At 39.3% G+C, this 12,369-nt stretch overlaps 1 protein-coding gene across 1 annotated transcript in view; it reads right to left on the bottom strand.

Moving 5' to 3' along the window:
• mtor (mechanistic target of rapamycin kinase) overlaps positions 1-12,369 on the bottom strand; it is a 73,683-nt gene that overhangs the window by 23,618 nt on the left and 37,696 nt on the right. The window contains exons 30-35 of the mRNA XM_052059667.1: positions 11,634-11,773; positions 8,748-8,848; positions 8,217-8,332; positions 4,870-4,947; positions 2,563-2,670; positions 41-166 (exon numbers count right to left, since the gene is read on the bottom strand). Of these exons, the coding sequence (XP_051915627.1) occupies positions 41-166; positions 2,563-2,670; positions 4,870-4,947; positions 8,217-8,332; positions 8,748-8,848; positions 11,634-11,773 (669 nt within the window). The remainder of the gene's footprint in view (positions 1-40; positions 167-2,562; positions 2,671-4,869; positions 4,948-8,216; positions 8,333-8,747; positions 8,849-11,633; positions 11,774-12,369) is intronic.

Below are 12,369 nucleotides of genomic sequence, written 5' to 3' on the forward strand. Positions count from 1 at the left end.
TGAATACGAGTACATGCCAAGGAATGATGCAGCTTCTTACCAGACGTCCACTCTTGCCACAAAGGCTGGCATATTTCAACCACGTCCTCATATCCTCATGGGGGCTGATCACCAGTGACCTGACCATTAGAATCCTTTGCCAATCCTCCACAATACGCTGACAACCCTGAGAGAAAAAAAAACACACACACAAAAAGCACATATGAACGGCTCTTCTGTATTCATAATAATAATAATAATAATAATTAAATGATGTGAAGGAAAATTGTAAATAGTACTGCGATTTATCCATTTTGAGTTCATATTGCATTTAATTGAAAGATGTTTGTTGTTTTTTTCTCTTTCTTCTTTCTACATACATTCTTGCTGCTGGAGGCTGTAAATTTCCCCAGTGTGGGACGAATAATGGACATCTTATCTTATCTTTTGTTTTTTTTTGCTGGATGAAATCATTGCCATTATAGACGCCACACACACACACACACACACACACCAACACACATACACGCACGTCAAGTTCCTCATGCCAGTACAATAAACAGATATATTGGTCAACTTTTATGTATTTTCAAGAACTATTCGTTGGCATCCTCTGCTCAGACATGATTTACATGAGGAAGGCAATATTATACTTTATTTATTTTTTGCATGAAAGAGCAAAATGGTGTAACTCAATATTTTAAGTCTTGCAGTAAAGCGATGACAATATTTCACTTCATTTTAATGATGGGCAAAAATCTTTCTATGGAACAGTTTCTGAGGGGATCTCAATTTTGAGCATTTTGAGTCCATTTGACAGAGAGAAATGTCTGGAAAAACAGTCATGCATGATGGTCGCCTGAAGGTTAAGGCACACGCACGTTACTTGAATATGAAATAATATAAATGGTATAGTCGATGAGTAGGACAGGGACCCTTTGACAGAAGAGTGACATCAATCCCAAATTAATTGTTATGAGGGGAGAAAAAAAGGCAGTCACTGCATTATACGGTCAGTGTGTTTGCTCTGCATGGCCATCACGAGACCCTAAAGCAAATTTCATCTTTTACAATGGAGGGGGGTGGGGGGGGGGTCACGCTGAACAAGAGTAGCGTCATTTTACAGAGACAGGAATTCTGTTCGTCTGGAAACGTTTTCTTTCCACCTGTCAAGTCTGAAACCTTTGAAAAGTCACAGAAAGGAATTTGCCAGGTGCCATTTCGAACCGTGGGAAGAAAATGGATAGACAGGAATGAAACGCGTTGCTTTTCATTTCGAAGGTGGTGAGGTGAGAAACCATCTTTTGTCAAGAGACAAATTCAAACTCCAACTCACATAATTGGATAAACTTTATTGTCAAATATACTGTATCTAAATGCTATTATTCCTTGACCAAATGTGGAAAAACTAGGGCTGGGCATATAGTTGAAAAGTGTATTACAATTTAAGTATTATATATTTGTCGATACTTATTTATTAATATAATGATGATTATGCTTTAACTAACAATGGTAGATTAAAACCACGTTACTTTGCAGCAGTTGATTCCTGCCTTTGCCACAGGGGACAGCGCTTCAAAGCGCAGTCACCAACGCCAACATCCTAATGGGTATGCTACACCCTAATTCCAAGCCACTGCCTGTGTTAACCTGTACAAAATCTGGAGAAAAACAAGCGTGATGCATCAGGAAGGGCATCCGGTGTAAAAACTGCCAAAAATATCATCACTGTCGTGCCCCAACAGTGGAAACTAACTGATTGCAGGGTAAAATTCCTGCCAAGAGAGTGCTCTAGTAGACTGTATTAAGGACATGAGTGGTTTAGAAATTGAAATATTTGCGTGGATGGCGTGCAATGGTGCAAAGCATCGGGACAAATCATTTTGCATTGACCATTTTCGGTGAGTGACTTGGTCAACCTCAAGGTTGGGCAAGTATAATTATCCCTTGAAATGTTATTTACTTTTTTCTGTTTATTAATAAATGTGTTTTTTAATATATCTTCAGTTTGTAAAAAAAAAAAGAAAAAAAAAGAAAATAGACATCTTTATTTTTCACAATGAACGGTTCGGTTAATGTGCACATGAACTGGTTGGGTTCCGCACCTCTAATAAGGTTAAGAACTACTGCCCGAGCTCTAATAGATTGTTAATTTCTCCCACACAAAATCAAGGACATGTTGTTAAACACTCATCCTTAACAGGAACGATCTTGGAAGTGTGTGTGCGTGTGTGTGTGTGTGTGTTTCTTATATATATTCCAATGCTGTAATATTTAAAACTAGTACGCTTATGGACTTGTTTAGCAAAAGTCAGATTTGGAGACAGAGGAACTTTCCATGCTTTCCGAGAGACTATAAGGCTTTGCTAGGAAACTACTCATATATCCTTGTGTGCACCAACTGTATGATGTTTGGCATACAATGCCGCCCTTGAGCCACAGTAGCCTTTTCAACATCTGCTTTAAGATGCATTTGAGCTTTCACGTGTGAGTTTGTGTGTGTGTGCGTGTGTGCGTGCGTGCGTGCGTGCGTGCATGCGTGCGTGCGTGCTCCGATACATAATATTGAAGGCCTGAGGTTACCTGAAGCCTCTCCCACCATGTTTCTCGAATGATGTCCCTCCTCTCGGGCACAAGCTTGTACTGGATCACCTCCTCCAGCTCTGACAGCATCTGGCACGACACCATTGCCTGGGAAACACATAAGTGCGATTGTTTTGATTTAATCATTTCAATTTATGGGGACAATATCCCAAATATGTACAATACAAGAGACACGTGAACATGTGCAGCCCTCGCAAGGACATGGTTATTACCAGTTACTCATATATCAGCTTTTTAGAAATGGTCAAGACATTGTGAAATTTCTCCAGAAGCTGCATGCCCCTGCGGACATGCATTTTATTAAATATATTTGTGGAAAAATAGGTCTTTTAAATCACAAAGAACTTCAGAGTGGCTGACCTCAGTTCAGCAAACATTAAACACTTACCACAAAGTCCGCTTAGATTTTTTTGGGGGGTGGCACTTAAAATTAAGAATTATATGGCAGGGATGTGTGGTCATCCTGTATTATAAAATTTATAATTCTCTGGTCTGTGCTTAATATATTTTCATATATTGACATTGGATGGATGGATGGTTTACGGATTAAGGTTATGTTGCATGTTAACTCTGTCTTGACGCTGAGGTGGCAGCAATTAGCCAGGTGAATAATTAATTAGTCTGCTACTAATTGAAATAAGCTGTTCTAGGAATTTAAAGTGCCGGTAAATATATCAATCACACCAACTACCTTGTGGGTGATTGATCATTTTAAACTGCTGGACCTTTTTTTTTTTCTACATTTCACACTGAATTAATGTAGTTCGACCTACTATTCTCTTAAAGTTGACTGTAGCAATTTAGCTCACAGAGTAAGGCTAAATTGACTTTTGTCATGTTAATTGGTAAATTGATTGAGTGATTATCAACAATCTTTTCCATCCTTTCCATTAGACACTGTACTACGTTCAGAAAGTTGCTGTTGCAGGAATTAAGTACATGGTATCAAACAAAGCCCTTTTAAGCCACTTTGGGGTGCAGGTGGCGAATAAAGCCTTGTTGGATTTTGCCTATCGCTAAACTCATAATACAAGGTGTGTCAGCAAAGTTCCACAACTGGTGTCACAAAAATATATACTGTGGTGCCTTGCGATACGAGTTTGATTCGTTCCGTGACAATCCTCACAACTGAAATCACTAGCATATCGAATACTGTTCCCCCCATTGAAATAGATGGACATGCCATTTATTGGTTTCAGTCAACAACCCATTCCGTCTCAAAAATAGCAGTCTATAATATTCTATTTTATCTGTAAAACACAATAAGTAGAGAGTAATAATAGGATTCAATCATTTTTGTCACACTTTGCATTATTTGTTGTGCCGCTACCTGTCCTGAGCACCTGGGGGCCATATATGACAGATGGATATATACTGTACATCGACTTCTGTACAATAATGTATAGACTTTCCAGCTCATCACAGCTCCTCTCACAAGACAAATAGTAGATGATTGATCGGAGTGTTCTAGTGAACATCTAAATGTATTGCTGCGCCACTGGTGTTCAAACATTAGTTGCTTAAAGCTTAAGATGGGAGTGGGATTCAACAGATGGAATCCTCTTTTTTGAACGGACTGTTCTCAAATCTGATGCGTCATTCTCATTGTTATTACCATTATATCTCAAGTTTGTGCTTGCAAGTCAAAGGACATTAAAAAAAGTCAGCTGATGGCAGCTTGTATCTTGAAAATCTTGTAAATCGGGTATTCAAGGCGCCACTAAATCAAAATTCTAAATGACATGTTTTTCTCTTTGAAGTAATTCCTCCGGAGTCTAAAGCACTTTCCTAGCCTTCTATATCATGTCTCATGATAGGATTCTTCAGAGATCCTCCACATCTTCAGAGCCATCTTGATGTCATATAAATTTTCAAAATGGGTCGCAATGATGTCTTCCTTCAGCTTCGGAAGAGGAAAAAACATAACAAAAATCAGACGTAGCCAAGTTGGGTGAGAAGCGAGTTTGCTCCATTCATGGTGATGTTCATCTTGGCCAGTAACCGTCGGATGCTGGAGGCATTGTAAGCAGACGTGTTGTCATGCAGCAATCACATTTTGTCCCACCACAACTCTCGACTCATCTTCCACACTAAACGAGGCGAACGCCACAGGATATCTTTGTGGATGTACTGATTGACTGTCTGGTCCTCGTTGAAGAGGAAAACTCCATTTTTGGAGTTGAGGTTTGAAATTCGGAACCTTTCTGAAATATCTCAAAGTCGCTCTTCACACATCAAAAGAAATTCATAGAAGTTGCAATAGAGATAAAATGTATTTCAATGTACCCCATAGGCTCGACTGTAGCTCTCTCCAGCCATGGCTGTCAGTTCAGCATCAAGGAGGTCTCTTGCTTTGTCAATGCACTGCAAAACAAGTAAATTATAATTACAGATTGGATGTTGACAACAATGCTCTCAGACGAACAAACAAAAAAAATCAGTTTGACTGGATCTGCAGAGCCAGTGAAAAGTAAGCCTAATGTCCGTCTACGGATTCTGAATTATTTCAAAAGATGGCCTGGTTATTGATTCGATTAAAATGTAATATTGAATCAAAAGCAGATGGTAGCAGGCTACAGCCACGTTAAAATACAATATAGATGGCTAGATTCACTGGCATACTGCATCATTGTTCGCAAGCGCTGCCAAAAGTGACACAGAAGTGTGACTAAACCTTAGGCCAGTACATACGGCAAAGCAGTTTGATGAACTGTTGAGTGCCAAGTGTTATATAAAATGAACTGTTGAAAGCAATCCACACGCTACCTTGCGTGTCGAGTTAAAAAAAAAATACTAGAAATATGGACCACAGATCTGAGTTCCATCCACTGCTAAGCATTATTTCACTATTGTGGAAGACCATAATTAGTGAGCATCAGAGGAATAACTCAGTTTGAATGATGGTTAATCTATTGTTACACTTATGTCATGAGAATATTTTTTTAGATGTGGGAGGCATATGAGTGATATGAACCAACTTTGTATTTAATTCTGTCAGTGAGATTGAATGCTTTGATTTATGTGTGGTGAACTTAATTTCATTACACTCGCATGACAGTTTCTCAAAATGTTACGAAAACATTGCCTTTGTAGTCAACAATGGCTTCATGATCCTGACAATTATCCATAAAACATTGTGGGAATCAACAATGTCCTTTTTTATTTGGTCACAAACTAATTTCTTCAGCTGCAGCCACAAATCCAATTTTAGTCAACATTTAAGAAGTGTGGTATTCATAAGATGCTCATAACCCAAAGCATGGCATTCCTAAATATTAAATACTCATCTGATGTCTGTAAGAATCATGTTTTCTGGAGCTGTCACTAAAAAAAGGGTAAAATGATGGTCGGTGACTGAGGAAGTTCTCATAAGCCAGGCCAAACAGCTGTTTCAGACCAACTACCAGCAATTATTTTTCACAGGCGAGGAAAGGAAGAGTTATGTGCCAAAACACCTGTGCAGGCATGCACAACAAAAAAAGACAGAGGGAAAAGGTGACAATGAGGCTTTTTTCTTCACAGTTAGTTTTGTTGACACCAGAATGCCATCATTGGACTTGTGTAAGACAGACGGCTCCTGATAAATGCAGTGTCTGGCTCTAATGCAAGGCAAACACGATGAGCCCATCTATTCTCCTCCTTAAATATTGGTCTTATATGCATTTGCGTGACTCCACTGACATTACTATACCATTAAAGCATGGTATGTATGATGCTATAGGAATATTTTGGAATATATTGCCCTGTTAGAGACCGTCTGTCCCGAAAAAGATGAAAACATGTATATGTTAAATAAGTACATGGTAGAAGGCCACTTATAGCATCGGTATTGTTACAGAAGACTGCTTCCCTGGATTGCTGTGGCTATGCATTACCGCTGGAAGAAACAATTTACAAAGCCGCCTCAAATTATTCGCAGACACAGAAGCCCTCTGGGATTCGGCACGCACATGTCTGCGTGTCTGCTTGAGCGGCAAAACAACCAGCCCATATGAAATCAAACAAATTTAAGTGTGAGGATTAAGAACCACATCCGCAAGACTAGACTGTGCTCATGTTGACATTTCATCTTTCAACCATGCTCCATCTGCTTTTCATTGCTCATTATTCATTTTGAATGGCCTGGTGTCAGTAAGAGTAAAACGGCTGCTTTCCCTATTCATCGGACGCCACATCCGATAGGCCACACCTGGATCTAATCTCGGCTTTAGAGGGGCTGAGGTGGGGAGCACGGAGAGCAAGCCTTGGGGCTTTCGGAGTGTTTAGGGGATGTGGTGGATCAATCCCAGGACAGCAGAGGCACAGGTGTGAAGGTGGTGAAGCTTGTGTTCATTAAAACTCCTGATGACCTATTCCAGTAAGATCAACTCATTTCATCAAGGGCTTGTTCTCAGGATAGCGACTAAGAACTACAAGGCCGCAGTTTCAAGATAATACAAATACGTACATAAAACCGTGTGATTTACCAAGTATCCTATAAAATAGGGTGATAAAGAGCAGCATTTAAAGCTGTGTTCTCACAAAAAAAACTTTTTGAAAAGCACGTCTGGCCTTGGTTTAATGTTCAAACAGCCCTTTACTGTCATTGGCTCAAACGTCGACCAGTAAACATCATATACCGGTAGATAAAGTCACAAACTGATTGGATAGCGCTCGTGATGCATTGTGCGACTAAAATGAGCGATAACGCACTTTACTTGGTGGTTTTAGTAAAGGTATCTCAGACTCCAGCTCAATTAAATTAGCTTATTTTACTTAACTAAAGGTACATTATATAAATAGTGCTAATACAAATTGGATTGATTTGCAATTAGAATAATGTGCATTGTCTACACAGTTGCCATTTGAAGATGGGGCATCATGAAAAATGTCATGAAAGGTAAATTATTTCGTTATTGTCCGTGACCTTGACCCTTCATGGGTTTCTGGTTGATTCGTGTATTGGTAAAGAGGTGCCCCTTGCATTTGGTACCGCACCAAATCCTGCACTGTTCTGCCCCTTCACTCCATCATCGTAGCCCGAGTGGATGTCTATTCCACTTATTGGATTGGATTGGATACATTTTATTGTCAAATGTACTGTATGTGTAACATACAGCACAGATGAAATTTCTTCCCTCTCAACATAAAACAAGAGGAGCCGCTGCAGGTGTCCGCGCCGCTATCAAAAGGTTATGTATAGTATGTTGCTGTTACATTGCATGGCAAAAAGAGGACTCTTATTGTATTTTATCTTCCGCCGCAGACAGGGTCAGGCTCTAAAGTGCGTAAACCTGAAAATTGTGATTGAATGCTTCAAAGGGCAGTTACATAACATTTCAACACCATATACGTTTCACTTTATTAAAAAAATGAAGAAAAAAAACATCATATTGAGGGAATTTGATATTTTGAGTCTGGAATATTCCTAGACATTTTTTATTCCTTTAAAGTAGGTTGTCCACTGAGGTAAACGTTCAATGGCTTGCTGAAAAGCCTAATGGAAATTCCCAAAACAGTGAGGCTATTGTGCATTCCCATGGCATGTCTTTGGCTTTTCTAAAAATACAGCCTTAATGTACTGTACAGTAAACGGGGGGTAGACGTTTGATCCTTTGGGTGTATTTCAAAGATGATGGCATAACAAAACATACCTGCTGGGCCAACGAGAACAGGTCCTGATGCAGGGCAAGCACTGCTCTATAGAAGGCACCATCATGCGTGTCTCTGGGGATCATGCATGTGTATTCTTCCATGCTGTCCCAGTGTCCTGAAGGAAAAACAATCAAACGCTCAATGACCGTTTCACCGTAGGTGACCCCGATTTACATAACAAGGACACCAAACATGACTTGTCAATGATACGCTGTCAAGACAGTCTTCAAATAGAGAGCTTTGCTGGTCCAAGGCAAAGCCACAGACCACAAATCTCAGGCGATGCGTTCTGACTGTGGTACGTTTTTCCTCCACCATTATATATTATGTCAATGTTGTGGTTGGCCACTTCCATGTCATGCGAGGATGCGAATGTTTATATTTCACAGTCATCCATTGCATCCTCCAGTCACACATTTTCCAAAAGCTCTGCAGGTCTAAATGCATGAAATTTACAAAAAAAAAGTGCTCCTCGTTAAGTGATTTGTACTTGAGTTAATGCTCGTGAGATTAAAAAGTATCTGAGTTACCAAGTCCCCAAGCGGCCGCGGCAGCCATACGAGCCATCTTGGCCTGAGTTTCTTCACTAACGAGAGTCCACTCCTCACAGCACTGTTGGTGCAACTGACCCCTAAAAAAGAATCAGCATGGGCTCTAAGGGTGCATATACAAGAAAATACAGCAGAACCTTAACATTCTTTTTCCTTCCAAGGTCACACTATTTTGAAACTGGTGAAAGGGGGGTTGGAATTGTAATGCTATGGCTCTAATGTTTGCTACATCAGATACATAAGGTGCAGTAATTTTTAAAACTGCGGCTAGCACCGCAAATATTTTCCTCAATGTTCCTGTGAAGAGTGTATTGATTTAAATGTAAAATTCAAAACACATTAGGACTGTTAAATTGCTCAGTCATGGCGGCGGTTTGCCAAGTTACCTCCAAACAAAGATTTGGCGACAAGTGCGAAATGGGCCAAGGAAGAACCCATTTTAATGTCGATCCGACAAATTGGATGTATTTGAGCCAGGAACCACTGTGAGGCAAACGTGCTAGCCACATGCTTCAACATGCCGCATTCCATTTATGATTTAGATATGAACTGACAAAACACTTTATAGTGCTGACACATATTGACTACAGTACAATACGGATAATTTTAAAAAAAGAAATGTGAGTTATAAAGGTTTACTAAAATCATTCCAAAATATATCAGTTTCCTTTGTTGACTAACATTTAATAACAAATAACTGACAATTGGAAGTAAAAGATATTATAAGTGTTTTTTTTAACATTTCAAATATTCATTCATATATTGCTCTTTAAAAATTAACATTTCAGATCAAAATAACATACAATAAAAGCTTGATAACATGAAGTACCTTAGCAAATAAAAAATAAATGACCTATTGCACTACAATCCACAATGCATGTTTCTTATATGTAGCACGACAGTCCACACACACACACACACACACACACACACACACACACACACACACACACACACACACACACACACACACACAAAATTCATTATGAACAATCAGAGCTGGACGGACTGTCCTACAGGAGACCAAATCATCACATCATCTTATACAGGAAGTCAGCTGGAGTGGTCTTGAAAGAGAATGGGAAATAGAATGATGCACAAAAACCACGAGCATGAAGGAGGTTTGGAAACCAAGAGAAGCCAGTCTCCAACTGACTAATGCATGCAAGATGCAAGCACACACAGCTTCCAATACAATGTGTAGCAATACTGTAGGCAAGGAAGTGCTTGAGATGAGTTATTGTGTTAAAGTTTAAAATATTATCGTCAGATTAACAACGTATATCTTACAACCACTTATTAGTGTCAAACTAACCCCTCGTTTGAATTCACTTGATTCATTGAAGCTGCTAACGGCGCAAACTTCTCTAAACCATCTTTCTACCCACCCATGCTAATCCGAATCGAGTCATGGGGGCAGCAGCCTGAGTAAAGAAGCGCAGAATTCCCTCTCCAGAGCCTCTTCCACAAGAATAAGAAGTTTCAAGCATAGTCGGCAGTCATAGACACATTGACAAAATCGTTGGTACCCTTCTTGTTACCCTTTTGTCCAGACCTGTGACAGGAGTTTTTTTAAATAATCCTGTTAAAAAAGTTAAAAAGTGATTTTCATTATTTAATTTTCATTAGATTTAGATTTATTGTTACCCCAGTATTTATGTCTGATTGAAGATATTTCTGTGACCATTGTGGGTTTTTCTTTTCATCAAAAGTTGAATAATATATTGCATATTGTTATCGTCTTTCCTTTGGTATGAGAACAACAAACAAACCGTATTGTCTTCATCAATAATTCCCGACTATTAACTCTCAAATTAGCCTTCATGTAATTCACATTGCATTTCCTTATTTTTCATGGCATTGGGAGACATTGGAAGAGTGACATAAGACTGTTGCTGGAACTTCCCAAATAAGATGCCTTGGTGTTTTGGATGGGAGATGTAAACATTCGCCACCAGGCAGGAACTGCATCAACATTCTACAATTACAAGTATATATTCTGCATACACTTAATCCAAAATAAAATATTTATTTTCCTGACAACAGTGTGCCATGTTCAATGAACTAAAACTCACCTTAAATTGCCTTGATTTCATCTAGAGGAACCCTAAATGTCACGTAACGTGCCGATAGCACAATTTTAACATGTTCTATTTCTACCTTGGGAATAAACGCTTTCTAAAATTATTATTAACCTGACAGGCAACTATGTGTTCTCCAAAATCTGATACTCATCGACTCATAACCCTTTCAAATATTATATAATCTTCAGACTATTCAGGTTCTCCCAAACCCCAACCTCAGCAAAATCATTTTCTCGCATAATAAATATCATATCATTTACCAAAATGACACCAATGACAACAATCACACAAGACAGTTACATAAGTAGATAGCCATCTGTTTAGTGTCTGAATTTCGACAACTATCCACATACAGCATTTGGATCTTCTGGACATTACTGTCTTTTTCCCCCCCAAGAATGCTCTTTGAGGGTGAGCTGTCGCTATGGTAAGCCTTCAGTAGAGTGGCTGCACCTCTAACTGGAGTTGGCCGTCTCTTCATTCTTTCCGGATTGAATTACTTCAGTCAACTCAAAGGAACCTTGTTTCAATCTTCTCACCCCCATCAAAAGGATTTTTGTCAGGAGATTTGGAAAAGTCTCCTAATGCAGTGATCCCAGGCATAATTAATTCACACTACATTGACTAACTCATTCTCCGACATAGGGAAAAAAACCTAAACTAAAAGCATCGAACAAGGAGGATATACAGTAGCTGATGAATTCACGGTTATGCACACAGCGGAAAGGCTAGACTAGAATGGCAACTCAGATGTCAAACTCCAGGATACATAATCACATACCATTCTCCCAGGGCCTCTAAGCAGCGCATTCTGCCCAGGATGAGCTCTGGATCCTCTTTGTTCATGTCAATCTTCTTATCGTATGCCACCAGAGCATCTTCCCACTCATGGAGCTTCTCATACCAAGTGGCTTGGATTTCCTGATCAAAAAGCGGACATATAAAACAGCATTGTTTGGACCGATGCATAATGAAATGTAAGGCAATTAAAGTCTTACTTTTTGAGATGTAAGAAACCGGTACAATCTTACTAATACACCCTAAGAGGCATTTTAAGTGACAAAGTGATGTCTTTTTTCCAGGCATGTCCATAAGGACCTACAAAAATTGTTCATCTTGGACATCTTTCGAAAAGATTTCTATAGTACACTAAATTTAGTACCATATAGTTATTAAAAGGGCAAAAATATTCCACAGTATTCTTTTCATTATTTTGTTTGTAAAATATGAATGAATTCGCATCTTTCACAACATTTACTTCGCTCAGCAATGAAATCTTTCCCTCTATTAATCACTCCTCATAACCCTTGTCAGAAGTGTAGTTTATTTACCACCATGGACGCTGTGATTATTGACTTAGGAGCAAAAGCAACACATTCATGCGCAGTCCAAGCAATAGCAGCCAGCCAAAGCTTGTTGCTAGCTAGTTGCTGCGACTTTAAGTGGCAGCAATCTTGCCTCGCCCGCCCACTATTCGCACATGGCTGACGCAAGTGACTCGCAGTTTAAAGTGTCAA

The sequence above is a fragment of the Hippocampus zosterae genome, chromosome 2 (assembly GCF_025434085.1).
Source record: "Hippocampus zosterae strain Florida chromosome 2, ASM2543408v3, whole genome shotgun sequence".
In the NCBI taxonomy this organism is placed as follows: Eukaryota; Metazoa; Chordata; class Actinopteri; order Syngnathiformes; family Syngnathidae; genus Hippocampus; species Hippocampus zosterae.